Here is a 19,729-nt window from a genome sequence, read left to right as displayed (position 1 = left end):
GTCTGTCTGAGTGGGAAAGTCAGTGCAGGACCTTGGGAGAAGAATCAGTCAGTGCCTCTGAGCCCCATGCCCAGAAGAAGCCAGGCTTTCCCCAAGAGGGAGCAACGTGCCCAGCACATACTCAAAAATCACCAGATGCTTTGAGGAAAGCCAGCTCCACAGAAAGAAAAGCATTTATGTTTGTCTAAATATGCAGAGCTTGAAAGTAGAAGCTCACTGCTGTAGGGTGAGACTGCAGACAAAGAAGAGTTTTCACCATATAACTTGAGGTCTGGGAGAGTGCTCAGAGAAGATACCGTCTGTAAATCTAAGTAAAACCATCCGTGGAGGCAAGGGGTCTGGAGGAGACAGCTTTGATGGAGAGACTCCACAGACAGAAGGAGGGGGACACAACAGTCACCCTTGAAGGAGGTCAAAGCTCCTGACCATCACTGCATACATCAGAGGAGGAGGACCCGACCACCCCAAAATGCAGCCACGTCAAGAGTGCTTCCACCCCATAATTCAGCATGGAAAACCTTTCACCTGCCTCCCAGCCACTAAGGTCACCGTACTTGCCAGATCCTTTGGACTCACATCCCTCCTCGTTTGGGCGGAGCAACTAACGCTTTTACTTTACTCCTCTTTGATCTTTTATTTTTTGTATTTTTAAGGAGGAAGAGACCTTTAAAACCAGACTCCTTGCCTATTTTCACAGATCCTAAACAGTAAAACTCTATTACAAAGGAAATCATTCAGAAGCTTGATTAGAGTCTTTGAAACTCAACCCCATACCAAGTCTGTGTCCTAAAGCTTCAGAGGCAGTAGAAATATAACTATCCTCACTTTTTCATGTTCAGGAAATTCCCCTGCTTTTTTATTGGCCCCCAGCTTGGGAGGAGAATGACATCTGAGTTTGCCCAAACTTAGAATGGTTCAGAGGAACCACAGTCACCCCAGGAAGCCCTTTTTCACAGCATTCTGGGTCCAGGGCAGTTGAGGAGAGGCCTAGGGATGCTAACTACAGGTCAGATGGCAGGAGATGTTCTCAGAAGGCTGTGTTCTCAGTTTGGTCCCGAGGACCAAAGAGCTGCTCAGCAACGGCCTTGCCATCATACTTGGGCAGTGTACCCCCAAAGTCGGAGGGCAGGATGTCCTCGTCAAACTCCTGGTAGAAGCTGGAGAGGTCTTCTCCATGGACAAATACCTGCAAGGAAGCAGAGGAGATGGGTCTGAGCAAGGAGGTACCCTAGGATGAGGTTGGGGGAGAAGAGGAACAGGAAGACAAAGGCACACATGCCATCTCTGCCTGGCGATGTCCTTCTCAAAAGTCCTCCTTGCTGTGCTGTCCATGGGATCCACTTAGTTCCAAGTCTTCATACAGAGCCCGAGGAGGTGGGGTTCCCTCCTCCTCCACCCTCATCCCTCTTGTCTCCTGAACCCTTTCCTGCTACAAGCCCATTCACTCACTCACCCACACACCAGACGATCAGCGGGCACCTTCCCTGTGCAGCTATGCACTCACCCTCTGGAGCAATTTGCTCTTCAAGAAGGGCTTGACCACGTTGTAGGTGGTGGTGAAGTACCAGGGCTGGTAGATGAAGTGGATGGCTTTGAACCGAGCTGGGAAGGAATCCTGCAGGGACAGACAGCACCCCCACCACATGGCCCCGTGACCTCAAAGGTTCCCACTCACTTTCCCACTACACTGCCCCTCCCCACGACACAAGGACAGAGTTGTCATCACACAGTTGCTCCAGAGGATAGCCCACTGCAGGTTCCATCCCCAGGCCAATATCTGGGGAGCCCTGGTTATGCTGTAGGTCCAAACTGAAGGAAGGATGCCCCAGAAGCAGCCCAACCCTCTTCCTGCTGATGCACAAGACTCTGTCATTACATGGAGTGGAAATGGAAAGATAGCCTTGCTTGGCTTTTAGGTGACCGAGTTTTTTCAAATCCACTTGCCTGCTGAGTAGACTACAAGCTGTGATAGACCAGAGGGACACTATTGTCATGCCTTATTGTCCTGATGCGCAGAACCGACTCATTGGAAAGATTGAAGGCAGGAGGAGAAGGGGACGACAGAGGATGAGATAGCTGGATGGCATCGCTGACTCGATGGACGTGAGTTTGGGCAATCTTGGGGAGTTGGTGAGGGACAGGGAGGCCTGGTGAGCTGCAGTCCATGGGGTCACAAAGAGCTGGACAGGACTGAGTGACTGAACAACAACAATTGTCCTCCATCCCCTCCCGTGACCCTTACCTCCCATCTCTCCTTTCCAAAGCAAAGCGGATTTAAGATTAGATTCAGTTGAGTTCAGTTCAGTCGCTCAATCATGTCCAACTCTTTGCATCTCCATGGACTCCAGCATGCCAGGCCTCCCTGTCTGTCCATCACCAACTCCTGGAGCTTGCTCAATCTAACTCATGTCCATCGAGTCGGTGATGCCATCCAAACATCTCATCCTCTTTCATCCCCTTCCCTTCTTGCCCTTAATCTTTCCCAGTATCAGGGTCTTTTCCAATAAGTCAGTTCTTCACATCAGGTGGCCAAAGTACTAGAGCTTCAGCTTTAGCATCAGTCCTTCCAATGAATACTCAGGACTGATTTCCTTTAGGATGGACTGGTTGGATCTCCTTGCAGTCCAAGGGACTCTCAAGAGTCTTCTCCACAGTTCAAAAGCATCAATTCTTTAACGCTCAGCTTTCTTTATGGTCCAACTCTCACATCCACACATGATTATTGGAAAAACCATAGCTTTGACTAGATGCACCTTTGTTGGCAAAGTAATGTCTCTGCTTTTTAATATGCTGTCTAGGTTGGTCATAGCTTTTCTTCCAAGAAGCAAGCGTCTTTTAATTTCATGGCTGCAGTAACCATCTGCAGCGATTTTGGAGCCCAAGAAAATAAATTCTGTCACTGTATCCATTCTAAGAAAGGACTTCAGATACATGAGTATATAGGAGTGAGTTGTCTTGGGGCATTAGTGCTATCTCTTTCTCAGGATAAATTCACAAGCAGAGGGAGACAGCATGACAAAAGGGGACAGAGAATGGGATTCCAGGTCAGAAGGTGCAGTTCAAGTCCCACCTCTGCCCCTTGATAGCTGTGTGACCTTGAGAAGTCACTCAAATCTCTGAGCCTAGGTTTCCAGGTTTGTAAAATGAAGCAGGGAGAGAATGTTTTTAAAGAGTAAATGAACTGATGAATGTGAATACATGGCAAACTGTGGATCACCGTGAAGTGTTTGTGGTTGGGGTTGTGATTATCCAGCATCATTAAACCAGAAACCTGGGCCCTGCCTCTCAGTCTCCCCACCCATGACAGGCTCCTGCAGGACAGAGTTCTGAGGCCTCACCTGGAGCATGTCCACCATCTTTCTGAGATCGGAAGGCCGAAGTCCGGCAGCCTGCTGCATGGTGAAGCCCTTGAAGTTCTCAATGATGCAAAAGCCATTAATTTGAGTCTCCTCATTCTCCAGTAGCTTCTCCAGGATGACGCAGTATGCCTGCAAGATCTTGGGCACAAGTGAATGGGCTGTAAGATCCAAGCCATAAGGACAGCTAAGACTCAAGGTCCTAAGAGGAGGGCTTCCCTAGTGGTTCAGTGGTAAAGAATCCACCTGCCAACGCAGGAGACTCGGGTTTGACCCCTGGTCTGGGAAGATCCCACTTGCCACAAAGCAACTAAGCTCTTGCATCATGACTACTAAGTCTGAGCTCTAGAGGCCAAGAGCCACAGCTACTGAAGCCCGTGCGCCTAGAGCCTGTGCTCCACAAGAGAAGCCACTGCAATGAGAAGCTGCACACTGCAGCTGGAAAGTAGCCCCCACTCATCACAACTAGAGAAAAGCCTGCACAGCAACAAAGACCAACACAGCCAAAAGAAAGAACATTTTTAAGAACGGTCTTAAGGGAAGAGCTATACCAGTGAGCAAATTAGAGGTAATCTGTCACAGGCTTGGAGCTGGGACAGTCCACCTCTCTGAATGTATCCCAAGAAAATAATCAAATCATCTTCAGTGTCATATCCATGGTTAGATGCCAGAGTGTCTATCCTTATACCATTGTAACAGTGGAACAACCTAAATGTCCAGCAAAGGGACTGGTGAAATTATGGTATATTCACACCATGGGGTATTCTGGAACAGTGATATATAAGACTAATGATACAGAAAGATATCCATTCATGGTATATTATTGTAGAATACGATCCATATTTGTAAGAAAAAATGTGTACGTCTGTATGCATTTGTATGCACGTATGTTTCTAGGTTTCTTGCAAAAATAGACTTGGAAGAATGTCAGTGGTAGAAATCTCTGGATGGTAGAATTCTGGATGATTTTAAATTTGTGATTTTTTTTTTTTTTTGGTATTTTCTAAAATGAGTGGTATCACTTATGTAATCAGAAAAAAAAATTTGTAAGTCTCTTCCTTAGCAGATATATGTATGCTTCAGTCCTAAAACCAATATCTTATTCAGTAGCAGACACTACAGTAGGATCAGGAACAAGATAAGCATGCTCACTTCCCCCTGCTACTGCTGCTAAGTCGCATCAGTCGTGTCCGACTCTGTGCGACCCCATAGACAGCAGCCCAGCAGGCTCCCCCGTCCCTGGGATTCTCCAGGCAAGCACTTTGGAATGGGCTGCCATTTCCTTCTCCAACGTATGAAAGTAAAAAGTGAAAGTGAAGTCGCTCAGTCGTGTCCGACTCTTCACGACCCCATGGACTGCAGCCTACCAGGCTCCTCCGCCCCTGGGATTTTCCAGGCAAGAGTACCGGAGTGGGGTGCCATTGCCTTCTCCATCACTTCCCCCCACCACAGAAGTATTGACCAATGCACTCAAGTTTTTTTGTTGTTGGTTTGTTTTGTTTTTGTTTTAATCAGGGACATAAGAGCTAGAAAAGGAAAAGAAAAAATTTCCTCTAATTACAGATATTATGATAGCATTCTTAGGAAATCTGTATATGACTAACAAATAACAGGAAAATTCAGTAAAAATACTAGGATATGAAACTAAGAGACAAAAACAATAATCTTCATAGACGCAAAAAATAACCAATTAGGAGATATAATGGAAGAGAAAGTTCAACTAATAGCAAAAACAATAAAATAAATACTTTAACGACAAATGTGCATAAGGATTGAAAACTCTGAAAAACTTCTGGACGCTCAAAATGTAGTCATAAAAGGGAAGGCATCCCTTTTTTGTGGATGGTACCACTGGCCATGGATGTTGCATTCATACTGATGCTGATTCTCCTCGTTTGTTATTTATATTAATGTTACTCTAATAAAAATCTTCTGACATTTCTCCTAAAGCTAAACAAGTTAATTCTAATTGTTTTAGGGAGGGTAAACATGCAAGAATAGCTAGAAAAGCCCTGAAAAAGAGGAGCATTAAGGACTGAACGAATCCCAACAGATATTAAACATTCTATACTGGACATGGAATAACAGACTGGTTCCAAATAGGGAAAGGAGTACATCAAGGCTGTATATTGTCACCCTGCTTATTTAACTTCTATGCAGAGTACATCATGAGAAACACTGGGCTGCATAAAGCACAAGCTGGAATCAAGATTGCCGGGAGAAATATCAATAACCTCAGATATGCAGATGATACCACCCTTATGGCAGAAAGCGAAGAACTACAGAACCTCTTGACGAACATGAAAGAGGAGAGTGAAAAAGCTGGCTTAAAGCTCAACATTCAGAAAGCTAAGATCGTGGCATCTGGTCCCATCAATTCAGTTCAGTTCAGTCGCTTAGTTGTGTCCAACTCTTTGTGACCCCATGGACAGCATGCCAGGCCTCCCTGTCCATCACCAACTCCCGGAGTTTATCCAAACTCACGTCCATTGAGTCGGTGATGCCATCCAACCATCTTATCCTCTGTTGTCCCCTTCTCCTTCTGCCTTCAATCCCTCCTAGCATCAGGGTCTTTTCAAATAAGTCAGTTCTTTGCATCAGGTGGCCAAAGTATTGGAGTTTCAGCTTCAGCATCAGTCCTTCCAGTGAACATTCAGGACTGATCTCCTTTAGGATGGACTGGTTGGATCTCCTTGAAGTCCAAGGGACTCTCAAAAGTCTTCTCCAACACCACAGTTCAAATGCATCAGTTCTTTGATGCTCAGCTTTCTTCACAGTCCAACTCTCACATCCATACATGACTACTGGAAAAACCATAGCCTTGACTAGATGGATCTTTGCTGGCAAAGTAATGTCTCTGCTTTTTAATATGCTGTCTAGGTTGGTCATAAATTTCCTTCCAAGGAATAAGTGTCTTTTAATTTCATGGCTGCAGTCACCATCTGCAGTGATTTTGGAGCCCAAAAAAATAAAGTCTGCCACTGTTTCCACTGTTTCTCCATCTATTTGCCATGAAGGGATGGGACCAGATGCCATGATCTTAGTTTTCTGAATGTTGAACTTTAAGCCAACTTTTTCACTCTTCTCTTTCACTTTTATCAAGAGGCTCTTTCATCTGTATATCTGAGGTTATTGATATTTCTCCTGGAATTCTGGTTCCAGCTTGTGCTTCATCCACTGGTCCCATCACTTCATGGCAAATAGATGGGGAAACAGTGGAAACAGTGACAGACTTTATTTTGGGGGGCTCCAAAATCACTGCAGATGATGGCTGCAGCCATGAAATTAAAAGATGCTTGCTCCTTGGAAGAAAAGTTATGACCAACCTAGACAGCATATTATAAAGCAGAGACATTACCTTGCCAACAAAGGTCCATCTAGTCAAAGCTATGGTTTTTCCAGTAATCATGTATGGGTGTGAAAGTTGGACTATAAAGAAAGCTGAGCACCAAAGAATTGATGCTTTTGAACTGTGGTGTTGAAGACCCTTGAGAGTTTCTTGGACTGCAAGGAGATCCAACCAGTCCATCCTAAAGGAAATCAGTTGGAAATATTCTTTGAAAGGACTGATGCTGAAGCTGAAACTCCAATACTTGGGCCACCTGATATGAAGAACTGACTCATTTGAAAAGACCCTGATGCTGGGAAAAATTGAAGGCAGGAAGAGAAGGGGACGACAGAGGATAAGATGGTTGGATGGCATCACTGACTCAATGGACATGAGTTTGAGCAAACTCCTGGAGTTGGTGATGGACAGGAAGGCTTAGCGTGCTGCAGTCCATGGGGTTGCAAAGAGTTGAACATGACTGAGCGACTGAACTGAACTGAACTGATCCTGTCTCTATAATTAAAACAATGTGGAGCATGAAAAGACAGACCGATGGCACAGAGTAGAAAGTCCAGAAATAGATCCAAGCACCTATGAAGATGCAGAATATGATAAAGATGGTGTCTCAAGTCACTGGGGGGAAAGATAAACTTTTAAATACATGTTGCGACAACTAGATGGCATTTTCTAAAATAAGTTTGTACATTTTTTTAAGGCTTGGTGTCACATGCCAACGTCCTCCCCAGATGAACCCTATATCCCCAATTATGACAGCTCTCTTAAGGGCTTGGCAAGTGAAATCACACACATACACAAATGCAAAGAACTCAGGCGCTTAACAGATTGGAACCCATGCTTTCCAGAATCTCTCCCAGTCCACAGTCCACTAAGCCCTGTTCTCTGTGTTGCTCTCCACTTTCAGCATTTGGCAGGGTTGATCCCAGCTCATGGCCCCAACTGTCAGTCCTATTCAGTAGGGATACAGGGGGCAGCCATGTACTGGCCAGTGGGCCCTGCCTGCAAAGCTGCTGGGTTTTCCAGCTGCCACAGCACATCCAAGGAGTTCTCTTCCTGCCCGGAAAGGGCTTGGTGCCATGAGTTTACCAGATATTCCCTCACAAACCTTGCCTCCCGGGGAGCCAGGAATGAGGTTCCAGTGGAGACCAGATCTAGAGAAGGCAACCCAGCCCAGAGGATGGCAGGGAACCAGGAGAGCCCCCACTGACCTCATCAAAGGTGATTTCTTCAGAGTCCCAGTTCTCAATATTGAAGAGCATGACCACTCGGCCATACTTGTCCCGCGTGGAGAGGACACCAGGGTAGCCAGCCTCAACGGTGCAGCGGACAGCCTCTGGGGACAGGCTGTCGAAGAGCTCTGGGTACTGCAGCCGGAAGTTCACGTAGCCTGGCAGAGGCGGAGCAGAGGAGGCCCCTCAGGGAGCCGGCCCCTCAGGGAGCCAGCCCCTCCCGGAGTGGCACATGGTGGGCATGCAGAGACCCGGGCTCCTGCCTGGCTCCTCATCTACATGCTGTGTATAACCCGGCAGGGTACTCAACCTCTCTGTGCCCCAAGTTTCCCCTCCAAAAGATAGGAGGATAATGCTATCTCGCCAAGTTGCTGTGGTTAACAAACAAGATTCCAGGTACGCTACGGTCTAGCACGGGGAACTGTGCTCAAAGTTGTGTGGCAGCCTGGATGGGAGAGGAGTTCGGGGGGAAGGATGGCTGAGTTGCTCTGCTGTCCACCAGAAACTATCACAACGCTATTAATTGGTTATATCCTAATACACAATAAAAAGTGAGAAAAAAAGTGCATGAATTTTTCCAGGTATGAATGCCATCAGTAAACTGTATAGGTGTAATCAGTAAACATCAGTAAACATAAGGTGTAATCGTAAATCTGAGGACAGCTACTACTGGTTATTTTTCTCTTTCCCACGAGTAGAAACACAGGTGTTTCAGTTGGGCACAGGGTTAGCTGAGCAGGGGTGGGGAAATGACCCCCAGATAAAATCCAAACCCCAGGTAGGACACAGAGATCCCTTCTAATTTCAGCGGAACTTCCACCAACCCCATCCTGAGCCATCCTGAATGGGTCCCTTCTTCTCTGCGGTTGTCTCCTCCACCAGACCCTGGAGGTGCCAGGCCCAGAGGAGGAGTTTGGGAGGCATTTGCCAAGGGAAAGGCACTGACCTCCTTGCTGTCCCCCCAACACCCCAGGCAGCCACCATGCAGTGTTTGCCCTTGCTGTGCCCTCTGCCTTATTGCTCTCTCCTAGGGCATCTCACTTCTTTCTAGTTTTTCTTTGAAAGTTTCCTTTGCACTAGAGCTTTCCTAATCATTTTACCTAAAACCCCTCAATCCTTTATATCCACCTCTTTTGTTTTTCTCTGTATATTTTTAATTGTCTGGATTGTTATTTCTACCATTAGACTATCAGGCCCACGAGGGCAGACAGTTCTTGTCTACTTTGTTCTCAGCTGCATCCTTTGGCCTGAAACAGCCGTTGGCACAGAGCAGCAGTGAATTAACATTTGTAGAAGGAAGGAAGAAGTTAGGAGAAGAACTTCCCTGGCAGTCCAGTGGTTAAGATTCTAGGCTCCTACTGCAGGGGAGCACTGGTGGATATCTGGTGGGGCAACTAAGATCCCACAGCCAAAAAAAAAACAAAAAGAATAATGAAAAAAATTTTTTTAAGAAGAAGGAGAATCATTAGGCTGCTGAGCACCTGCTCAGACACCGTTCCCTCCGACAGCACCAAAGACTTGATTCCCTTGGGACACTGGTCTCCATCCAGTGGGCGTGGCCAGGGAGGTTCTGTTCTCCAGGCTCACTCCCAGGGCAGGCACCATCTTCGATTCCACTCTTTGTGAGGTTTGAGTACCTGCGAGGAATCAGGCTCATACCTACCTTCCATGCAGCGCTCCAGAGCCAAAGCATAGGAGGGGCCGGTGGGGGGCGAGGAGGGAGCAGGGCTTGGAGAGGAAGCTCTCGCATCTTGGGCTCCCAGTTTGGGTGGCTAAGTTCTGCTCATTGAAAGTGGAAAGAGGGGCCTCTTGGGCTCCCAGTTTGGGTGGCTAAGTTCTGCTCATTGAGAGTGGAAAGAGGGGCCGGATCTCCAGGAATCTGGTCCTGCCAGACTCACTCCTTTGTCTGAACAGAAAAGGATCTCGAGACTATTCAGCTCACACACCCATTTTACATATGAGGAGAAGGAGGCTCAGATACAGTCACTTGATAGAGCATGGGAAGGAGGTGGAGTGGCCAGTCTCCTCAGTGCCTGGATGAGGGTCCACACCACCCTCATGACCTTCCCCTCCCACTCCCCAACCCCCGCAACCTTCCTGGGGCCTCACCTCTGAGCAGCTCGTAGGCGCGCCCCACGTGGAACTTGCGCGCGCGGATGAAGCGCAGGAAGAAGGCACTGTCTTTTCCCTGCACCCTCTCCGCCACGGCCACGGCCAGCTCCTGCCCCGAGGCGGCCTCCGCCTGCACCAGCTCCTGTAGCTCCCGCACTGCCTCTTCCCGGGTCTCTTCCTTTTCATTCAGCTCGTCCTTGGCCTGGAGCAGGGGCAGGGTGCAGGCACAAAGTCAGGTAGGCGCGGTGCAGGAGGCTCCTCCCGGTGCCAGACCGGCGGACGGGCAGAGGGCACGGCAGGTAGTGCCATCGCTCCTCTGCCCACAAGAGCAGCATCAGCATTGGCAGCAGCTCAGACTGCCCGTTATATTTGGAGAAAATTAGGTCAAACTGCTCATCCTGGGTTTGTTCGCAGGAGAGGGCCAAAGGACTAAATGTTTCTAACCACAACAGCCTATGCTTACTGGAGCCCTGAATTAGCACGCTGCTAAGTCCTGGGTGTTCTTTGGAAGGAATGATGCTAAAGCTGAAACTCCAGTACTTTGGCCACCTCATGCGAGGAGCTGACTTATTGGAAAAGACTCTGATGCTGGGAGGGATTGGGGGCAGGAGGAGAAGGGGACGACAGAGAATGAGATGGCTGAATGGCATCACTGACTCGATGGACATGAGTTTGAGTGAACTCCGGGAGTTGGTGATGGACAGGGAGGCCTGGCGTGCTGCAATTCATGGGGTCACAAACAGTCGGACACGACTGAGCGACTGAACTGAACTGAAGTCCTGTAGATACTTTTTTTTTTTTTAATGTATTGATTTGTCTGCTCTGGGTCTTAGCTGCAGCCCGCAGAGGCCATGGGGTTACAAAGAGTCAGACATGATTGAGAGACTGACACACACACATTCAAACTCCTAGTTGGGGCATCTGAAATCCTAGTTCCCTTGACCAGGAATAGAACTCAGTTCCTCTGCACTGGGAGGGCAGAGTCTTAGCCCCTGGACCACCAGGGAAGTCCAGTACATGATGTTTCTAAATCTTGGCCACAGTCCATCACAAGAAGGTTGTATTCTTATCCCCCATTTCTCAGGGTGAGCAGATTGAGGCTCATAGAGGTCAAGATATTCTTGCTCAAGATCACCCAGGTAAAAAGAGTTGAAGTTGAAACTCCTGATCAGGTTGAACTGTTAATTGCTTCAGTCTGCTGCATCCCAGGTTAATTTCTGATCTTCTCAAAATTAAAGATACCATTAATTAACAAAAAAATTAAAGATACCAGTCAGATGGCAGCCTGCCCTCTCCCTCACATTCCTCCCCTTGGATAAGCCTGGAGAAATCCTGAGCATGCCAGGGGCTGTTCTTTCCTTGGATGGCATGAGGGACGAAGGTAGGTCTGGGGGAACTCGAAGCAGCTTTCCCTTGAGATGCCCAGGGAGCAGAGATGGAAGCCAGGAGCCCAGGGCCAGCTCAACCCCAGGCCAGCTCTGCCACAGTCTGATCATCTCTGAACTGGTCCAACAACCTTCTTTCATAGATACCGAAGACAAGACCCAAAGAGGGAAAGCAGTTTGCTCAAGATGACACAACAAGTTGGAAGTCGTTGTGATATTAGGACTTGGGCCCTTTCCTATTCAGTTGGGGGCAGCAGTTGTATCTGTGCTCTCTAAGGCCATTGCAAATCAGGGTTCCTCATGTCTGAGTCCAGGATGATCCCTGATCCAGAAGCCCTAGGTCCCAGCCTTGGTTTCAGGGAACCCTGTTGATGCCATAATCTTAGAATCGGGTAGCCTGGACATCTGGTTGACCCAATTGCTACCATGGCCCTGACTTCAGAATAGCCCCTAGAACAAGTCAGTCTTTTAGGTCCAGAATAACCCGGAGGGCTGGTACTGGACCTCTTCTACAGGAGAGAGGATGTTATCAGTATTCCCTTATGTTGGGACTACCATGACGGCCCAGTGGCTGAGACTCGGTACTCCCAATAAGGGGAACTCAGGTTCAATCCCTGGTCAGGGCAGTGGATCTCACATACCGTGACTAACAGCTCCTGCATACCACAACTAAAGATCCCACACGCTGCAACTAAGACCTGACACAGCCAAATAAAAAAATAAATATATTCCCCCTTGTTACCTCCCTACCTGTCCCTTCACACACCCCCAGGCTACCTCACCTTCTGCAAGGTGTGGCGGGGCAGCTGGCTGCACGGGCCAAAGACAGGTCCATGGTCTTTGGTCGTAAGCCTCTCCAGTTGGGCACGGAGCTCCTGTTCCTCTTCAGGGACCATGCGGAACGTGCCCGCCTGAGGAGGGAGAAGCCAGGAAAAGGGAGGAAAAGGCCCCCATCAGCCTGAGCAAGCCAGCCAAATGGGTCTGCTCAGACCCCAAGCTAGTGCTTTTGCCCAAGGTCACTGTTGAACTTCCTCCCTGTGGGTGGGGTCAGGGACTACCGAGAGGTCTAAAGGGTGGATGCCCATAACCCTGAGGAGAGCAGATAATAGAGAAACAGGGAGGAAGAAAAGGAAGGAGGGAAGGTGGACAGAAGGGAGCCCCAGGGCACGGAGGTACTCACCCCCTCTGACATGCTGTCTGTGGAAGACTGGAAGTGCTGCAAACAAAGAAGGAGCCCACTTCGTCCGTCCTGGCCTCTCAAGGCAGCCTCCTTTCTAGGGGAGACATGGAGAGGTTCTTCTGTTATTGTCTCAGAACAATGAATCTCAGACTTTTGAGTGCATCAGAGTAACATGAGGCATTTGCTAAGAATACAGATGCCTCGGCCCTGTGCCTGACTCTGAATTGGAGACCAGACATCTGTATTTTAAAGCAGCACCCCAGGGACTTCCCTCATGATCCAGTGGTTAAGACGCCGTGCTTCCAGTGCAGGGGACCCGGGTTCAGTCTTTGGTTGGGAAACTAAGATCCCACCTGCTATATGGCGCAGTCAAAAAAAAACAAAGCAGCACCCCCAGTGGCCCTGAATAAGGTGGTTCTTGGGCTGTGCTTTGGGAAACACCCCTCTAAGAAGGAGCACACACAAATATACCTCGAACTTCAGTTCTTAAAATGAGATGGCCCAGCCAGGGAGAAACTAGAACAGGCTTCCACTCTTGGTTACATGGTCACTGAGGGATAAGGCAATCCCTCGCATTTGTGTCCCCCTTTTTCCAGTCCCAAGGGGCATCTGAGAAACTCCCCAGCCTAGTGAATGGCACCATTCCAGTGAATCCACTCCCTGGAGGGATGATGGCTAGTTACATAACCATAACTGAATGTGTGTTCAGTGCCTTGTGATGCACTTTTCAAATCCATTGTCTGGGAGCCAGCATTATGATATCCACTTTACATAAGAGGAAACAGGCCCAGGAGAGTAGGTGATTTGTCCAAGGTTACACAGCCAGATATAGCCAGGGATCAGGACTCAAGACCAAGCTGTTACTTTCCATCAGCACCAAGAGGCAGCCTGTTGTGGCAGAAGTCAGATCTGGGTTCAAATTCTGTCTCTTCCCCTTGCAAGTGATGTGATCTAACCTGAATTGGGGTTGTCCCCTATAAAAGGGAGGTGGAAGGTTATGAAGATTTTATTAAATAATATACACAGAAGCAGTGGGAGGCCAGCAGAAAAAATTTCATCCTTTGCCCACATGACACCCCGCTGAGTACTTTTGGAGACAATTCTATTTTCACATTTTCTCCTCTCCTACCTAAACATCCCCAGGCCCGTCACCACTCCACTCCTGCCTCTGACCAGGTTCCTGTCGGTCAGTTCTGTCACCTGGTCACTGTTGATTAGTGGCAGAGGTGGGACTTGAACCTATGTCTGCCTGACACCAAGACTTTTTTTTTGACACCTAGAGCCAAGACATCTCCAGGCAAACTCTTAGGACAGCAGGTGTCACAGAAAACCACACTTGAGAGTCAGAGAGACCCAGGTTTGAATCAGCCTTTGTTATCTATCACCCATGTGACTTTAGGCCAATAAAACCTTTCAGAGCCTCAGTTTTCTCATCTGCAAATTGGGGATAATAGCCACACCTACCAAACAGAGTAGTAACAAAGATCATAGAAGTTCTGTAGGGTACCTAGCACAGTGTTTTGCTCTGAAACATAGTTCCCCTTCTCTTTCTTAGCACCATCCGGATCATTACCCCAGCTTGCAGAGAGAGTCTTAGAAGATTCCAGGGAGTATCTGAGGATCTTCCATCTCCTGCCTGTCCCACTCCGCAGCCCCAGCAGGACAGGGAAGTTCTGGGGGGCTGTAATCCACCAACAGGAATAAAATCGAAGTCAACTTTCTGAGACAGAGACTTCCAAATATGCAGGAAGATATATAAGATAGACTGAAATGCGACTGTGTTCTCACTTCGGTTTTGCTGGAACAGGAATGGCAAGGCTAATAGAACTCCCTGAGCGAGAGGCTCAGACGGGAGAGACAGCTAGACGCCCCCAGAGAGTTAAGCGGATCATCACAAGATCAAGGGTCTTAGAAATGAAGGGTTAAAGTCAGTACAGCAACTCTTTTTAACATATGCCCAGGGATGGGAGGGGAATTGGGGGGAGAATGGATACAAGTATATGTATAGCTGAGTTCCCTATTCAACTGAAACTATCACAACATTGTTAGTTGGCTATGCCCCAATACAAAATAAAAAGGGTTTTAAAAAATAAAATAAAATATCCCCAGGCGACTTCTCTGATGGTCCAGTGATTAAGCTTCTGCACTGCCAATGCAGGGGATGTGGGTTTGATCTCTGGTTGGGGAACTAAGATCTGACATGCTGTGCATGGCCAAAAAATTAAAAATAAAATATGTCCAAACTACTAACTGTGATTTGAAACTATTGATTTATAAGTTGTATACATGGAAAAAAAACCCACGCCTCACTTCATGTCAAAGCTATTCCCTGCCATCTAGGCTTGCCAGATAAAATATAGAATGTCCAATTACACATGAATTTCAGATGAACAAAAAAGTTTTGACGTGTTTAAGTATGTGCCATACAATATTTGGGACATACTTATACTAAAAAGGGCTTCCCAGGTGGCACAGTGGTAAAGAATCCACCTGCTAATGCATGAGATGCAAGAGACTCTGGTTCAATCCCTGTGTTGGAAAGGTCCCCTGGAGTAGGAAATAGCAACACACTTCAGTATTCTTGTCTGAAAAATTCCATGGATAAAGGAGCCTGGCAGACTACAGTCCATGGGGTTATAAAGACTGAGAACACAAACACTTACACTAAAAAAGTATTTGTGGTTCATCTGAAATTCACATTTAACTGGGTATCTTGTATTTTTATTTGCTAAATCTGCCATCAGGTTGGTCGAACTCACCCTGAAGAATGGCCAGTTGGTTTCAGTTTTGGGGGCAGCCTGGAATCTCCCCACCACAAACTCCTTACCCTAATCCTAAGCTTCCTGGCCCAGCCAGGCCCCTGCTACTGACTTACCTGACAAGTTAGCAGCTCCTCCTTGGGACACCTGGTGCCTGTGTCCTCCGGGAGCCTGGAGGTTGCCTCTGCTGGGGGTGTGGTCCAGTCAGCAGGCTGGGATTACTGGGTCACAAGGAACTTCTCAGGGCCCACAGTTTCCGTTTAAATCAGGCTCACAGGGAGGCCCAGATTGGGGCAAGTGACGCACCAAGGGGGAGAGGGGCTCAGCTTGGGCCTGGCTAGAGCTCGCTCAAAGCCCTCCTTTGTGTGCGGCTGCTCCAGAGTTCCTGCTCAGCCATGTGGAAGCCGGGCCGTGGGGGTGGGATCTGGGTCAGTCCCCTTCTCTCCTCCCCTTCCTCTCTCTCATTGCAGAGGGGGTCTGAGAAAGCACTCCTTAGGGTAAGACATGCTGGAGACGGAGGGAAAATTGAAATGTGATCATTGATGAAATGGCAGTGGCAGAGAATCTGGGCCGGTCACCCTCTCCCTGAGCCCAGCCGGGCCTGGCATGGTAGGGCAGGGAGCAGGGCCCACCGGGGAAGGTAACTGGTTAAGGCTTCGTGGGGAAAGGACAAGCCCAAGCTGACCCACGTCTAGGCAGTGGTGTGCAGTGATAAGAGCCGGCTTAGGAGCCATTCTGCCCCCTCCAGCACCTTCTAGCTTCAAAAAGTGACTTCACCGCTGAGTGACTCAGTTTCCTCCTCAGAGAAGTGGGGATCATTAGAGGAAGTCCTATTCCCCAGGATCTCAGAATGGGACTCTATTTGGAGATACAAGAGGATATTAAGGAAAAATGAGGTCATCACGGTGGCCCCTAATCCAAATCACTGGTGTCCTTATAAGAAGAGGGAATGTGGACGCCAACACACAGAGGGAAAACTGCGTGAAGACCCAGGAAGAAGGTGCCATCTACGAGTCAAGGAGAGAAGTCTCAGAAGAAACTAGCCCTGGGGACTCCCTGGCAGTCCAGTGGTTAGGACTCTGCACTTTCACTGTGAGGTCCCCGGTTCCATTTCTGGTCAAGGAACTAAGATCCCACAAGCCGTGTGTGGCATAACCAAAAAGAAGGGGAAAAAAAGAAACCAGCCCTGCTGACACCTTGACCTTAAACTTCTAGCCTTCAGAATTGTGAGAAATGAATTTCTGTTGTTTAAGCCACTCCATCTATAGTATTTTGTTACGGCAGCTTTAGCAAACTGATAGAGATGCGTCCTTGGATTTTTTTTTTCCGCAGGTACTTCACAAAGTGTGAGGGCACTAATGAAAGGAGGCGGTGGTGAGAGCTCAAGCAGCCCTGTGGGAAGGAAACGTAGAGACCCCAGAAGCGTGCATGCGTGCTCAGTTCATGTCTGACTCCGCGACCCCATGGACTGTAGCCCACCAGGCTCCTCTGTCCATGGAATTTTTCAGGCAAGAATCCTGGAGCGGATTGCCATTTCCTTTTCCAGGGGCTCTTCCCTACCCAGGGACCGAACCTGAGTCTCTTGCATTGGCAGGCAGATTCTTTACCACTGAGCTCCCTGGGAAGCCCAGAGACCACAGAAGAGACTCTGTCAGAACTGGATGAGGGGAACTTCCCTGGCAGTCCAGTGGTTCAGACTCTACACTTCCATTGTAGGGGGCCCGGGTTCGGGCCCTGGTTGGGGAAACTAAGATCCTGCACGCCACATGGTACAGCCAAAAATAATAATACAAATTACTTAAAAAACAAACAAACAAACTGGGTGATGAACTCCATCATGAGGAATATTCTTTTCTACCAAGATCGCTTTCGAGTTGATGGCACAGCCCTGACGGGAGTGGGGATTTTCAGGATGCTGCCAGGCCACAAGGCCCTGTATAAGGAGCAGAGCTTTCTGTGGCATTCTGCTCACAGCCCTTCTGTGCCTCTGCCCTGTCCCTCCCCGCTCCCAAGAGTCACGTTCACGTCCAGCCTCTCTGGCTGGAACAATGGTGCTGCTGTGTGAGTGGGGACACTGCCCTGCACAGGCTGCACCGGCAGACCCTCTGGGCTCCTTGGCTCTCTCTGCCAGGCTAGAGACACAGAGGGAGGGGCCTCCCTCCTGGGCCAAGGAGGACCCCAGCGGGTGGCCGGGCCTCAACTCCCCAACTTTCAGAAGTGGGAAAACCCAGGTTGAGGGACATTCTCAGTTCAGTTCAGTTCAGTCGCTCAGTCGTGTCCGACTCTTTGCAACCCCATGAATCGCAGCACTGCCAGGCCCCGCTGTCCATCACCAACTCCCAGACTTCACTCAGACTCACGTCCATCCAGTCAGTTGTTAAGGGAAGCACACTGATTAAAACCACCCACCCTGGCCAGGTATCATAGTAACCATTTGCATGAGTTGTTTTATGACAGGAGCTCCTGATAAGGAATACGGAACAAATAAGCCACCCCCAACCGGAAGAGTTCAGGAAAGGTCAAAAGGAGACACCGTGTCCGTCCACTTCCCAGAATCCCTTTCGCTAGCATCCATCTTGACTGAGCCATGTGTGCAGCCACCAGGAAAGACTCTGAATTAAAACAATTGGCCAAAGACCACCCAGAAACTAATCCCATCACCATAAAACCCGAGACTGCGAGCCACGTGGCAGAGCAGTACTCCTGGGTTCCCTTACCCTACTGCTCTCCACCCGGGTGCCCTTTCCCAATAAAGTCTCTTGCTTTGTTACCACATGTGTCTCCTCGGACAATTCATTTCCGAGTGTTAGACAAGAGCCCAGTTTCGGGCCCTGGAAGGGGTCCACCTTCCTGCAACAAGTGATGCCATCCAGCCATCTCATCCTCTGTCGTCCCCTTCTCCTCCTGCCCCCAATCCCTCCCAGCATCTGAGTCTTTTCCAATGAGTCACTCTTCGCATGAGGTGGCCAAAGTACTGGAGTTTCAGCTTTAGCATCATTCCTTCCAAAGAAATCCCAGGGCTGATCTCCTTCAGAATGGACTGGTTGGATCTCCTTGCAGTCCAAGGGACTCTCAAGAGTCTTCTCCAACACCACAGTTCAAAAGCATCAATTCTTCGGCGCTCAGCCTTCTTCATAGTCCAAGTCTCACATCCATACTTGACCACTGGAAAAACCATAGTCTTGACTAGACATTCTACATCTTCCTTAAAATTACACAGTAGTAATGAGAGTCCCTCAACTAGTGTGGGCTGACCCACAAAGATTGGCAGTCACCTTGTGCTCTAAAAACTCCACAGAATTCCCTGGCCGTCCAGTGGTTAAGACTCCATGCTTCCACTGTCGTGGGCCCTGGCTCAGTCCCTGGTCAGGGAACTAAAGATCCTGCAAGCTGCACAGTGTAGCCAAAAAAAAAAAAAAATTAAAAATAAATAATAAAAAGCTCCTGTTCTTAGACATAGACATAAAGAACAGATTTATGGACACAGGGGAGAAGAGAGGGTGGGATGTATAGAGACAGTAACTTGGAAACAAACATTACCATATGTAGAACAGATAGCCAATGGGTATTTGCAGTTTGACTCAGGGAACTCAAACCAGGCTCTCTAAAGACCTAGAGGGGTGGGATGGGAAGGGAGGTGGGAGGGAGGTTCATGAGGGAGGGGACATATGTATACCTATGGCTGATTCATGGTGATGTTTGGCAGAAACCAGCACAATTCTGTAAAGCATTTATCCTTCAATTAAAAAAAAAGCTCCAGTTTTTCCAAGAGGCATGCTCATTTATCCCATGAAAAAAGGCCTGCCCTGTGGCAGTGGGGGAGAAGGAGGTGCCAGAGATGAAAGTAATGAGTAGAAGAGTAAAATCAACCAATATATTGTTCAAAGAGTATTTTCAAATTAGTAGGTTTAACAATATGTGGCGGCTCAGCGGTAAAGAATCCACCTGGAATGCAGGAGTTGCCCGCAACTTGCGTTTGATACTTGGGTCAGGAAGATCCCCTGGAGTAGGAAATGGCAACCCACTCCAGTATTCTTACCAGGAAAATTCCATGGACAGAGGAGCCTGGTACAGTCCATGGGGTCGCAAAGAGTCGGACATGACTGAACACGCATGCAACACAACAATACAGGGAAAAACCAGTTGGTGCTTTCAGAGGGCAGGTTGGTTTTAACTCCCACCACTAAAGAAAAAGACACAAGTATTTGCTATGGACTGGATGTTTATGTCTCCCACCAGGTTCTTATGTTGAAGTCCCAACCCTCAATGTGTTGGTATTAAGGGGCAGGTCTTCTGACAGGGGATTAGATTTAGATGAGATCTTGCCAGTGGGGTCCTCGTCATGGGATTAATGCCTTTATT

General features: G+C 48.3%; 1 protein-coding gene across 1 annotated transcript; it reads right to left on the bottom strand.

The window, feature by feature from the left end:
* Window positions 1-825: 825 nt before the first annotated feature.
* Window positions 826-15,874, bottom strand: RLBP1 (retinaldehyde binding protein 1). Its single transcript, XM_086364619.1, has 8 exons — window positions 15,484-15,874; window positions 12,609-12,702; window positions 12,211-12,339; window positions 10,041-10,245; window positions 7,911-8,089; window positions 3,339-3,497; window positions 1,505-1,615; window positions 826-1,186 (listed from the first exon to the last, which is right to left on the bottom strand). The coding sequence occupies exons 2-8, from the start codon at window positions 12,618-12,620 to the stop codon at window positions 1,028-1,030; spliced, it is 954 nt and encodes a 317-aa protein (XP_086220745.1). The 5' UTR covers window positions 12,621-12,702; window positions 15,484-15,874; the 3' UTR covers window positions 826-1,027.
* Between the last annotated feature and the right edge of the window lie 3,855 nt (window positions 15,875-19,729).

This window comes from Bos grunniens, chromosome 21 (assembly GCF_055505025.1).
Source record: "Bos grunniens cultivar Pamir isolate PY7600 chromosome 21, Bosgru_T2T1.0, whole genome shotgun sequence".
NCBI lineage: Eukaryota > Metazoa > Chordata > Mammalia > Artiodactyla > Bovidae > Bos > Bos grunniens.
This window is presented reverse-complemented; position numbering and strand designations above follow the sequence as displayed.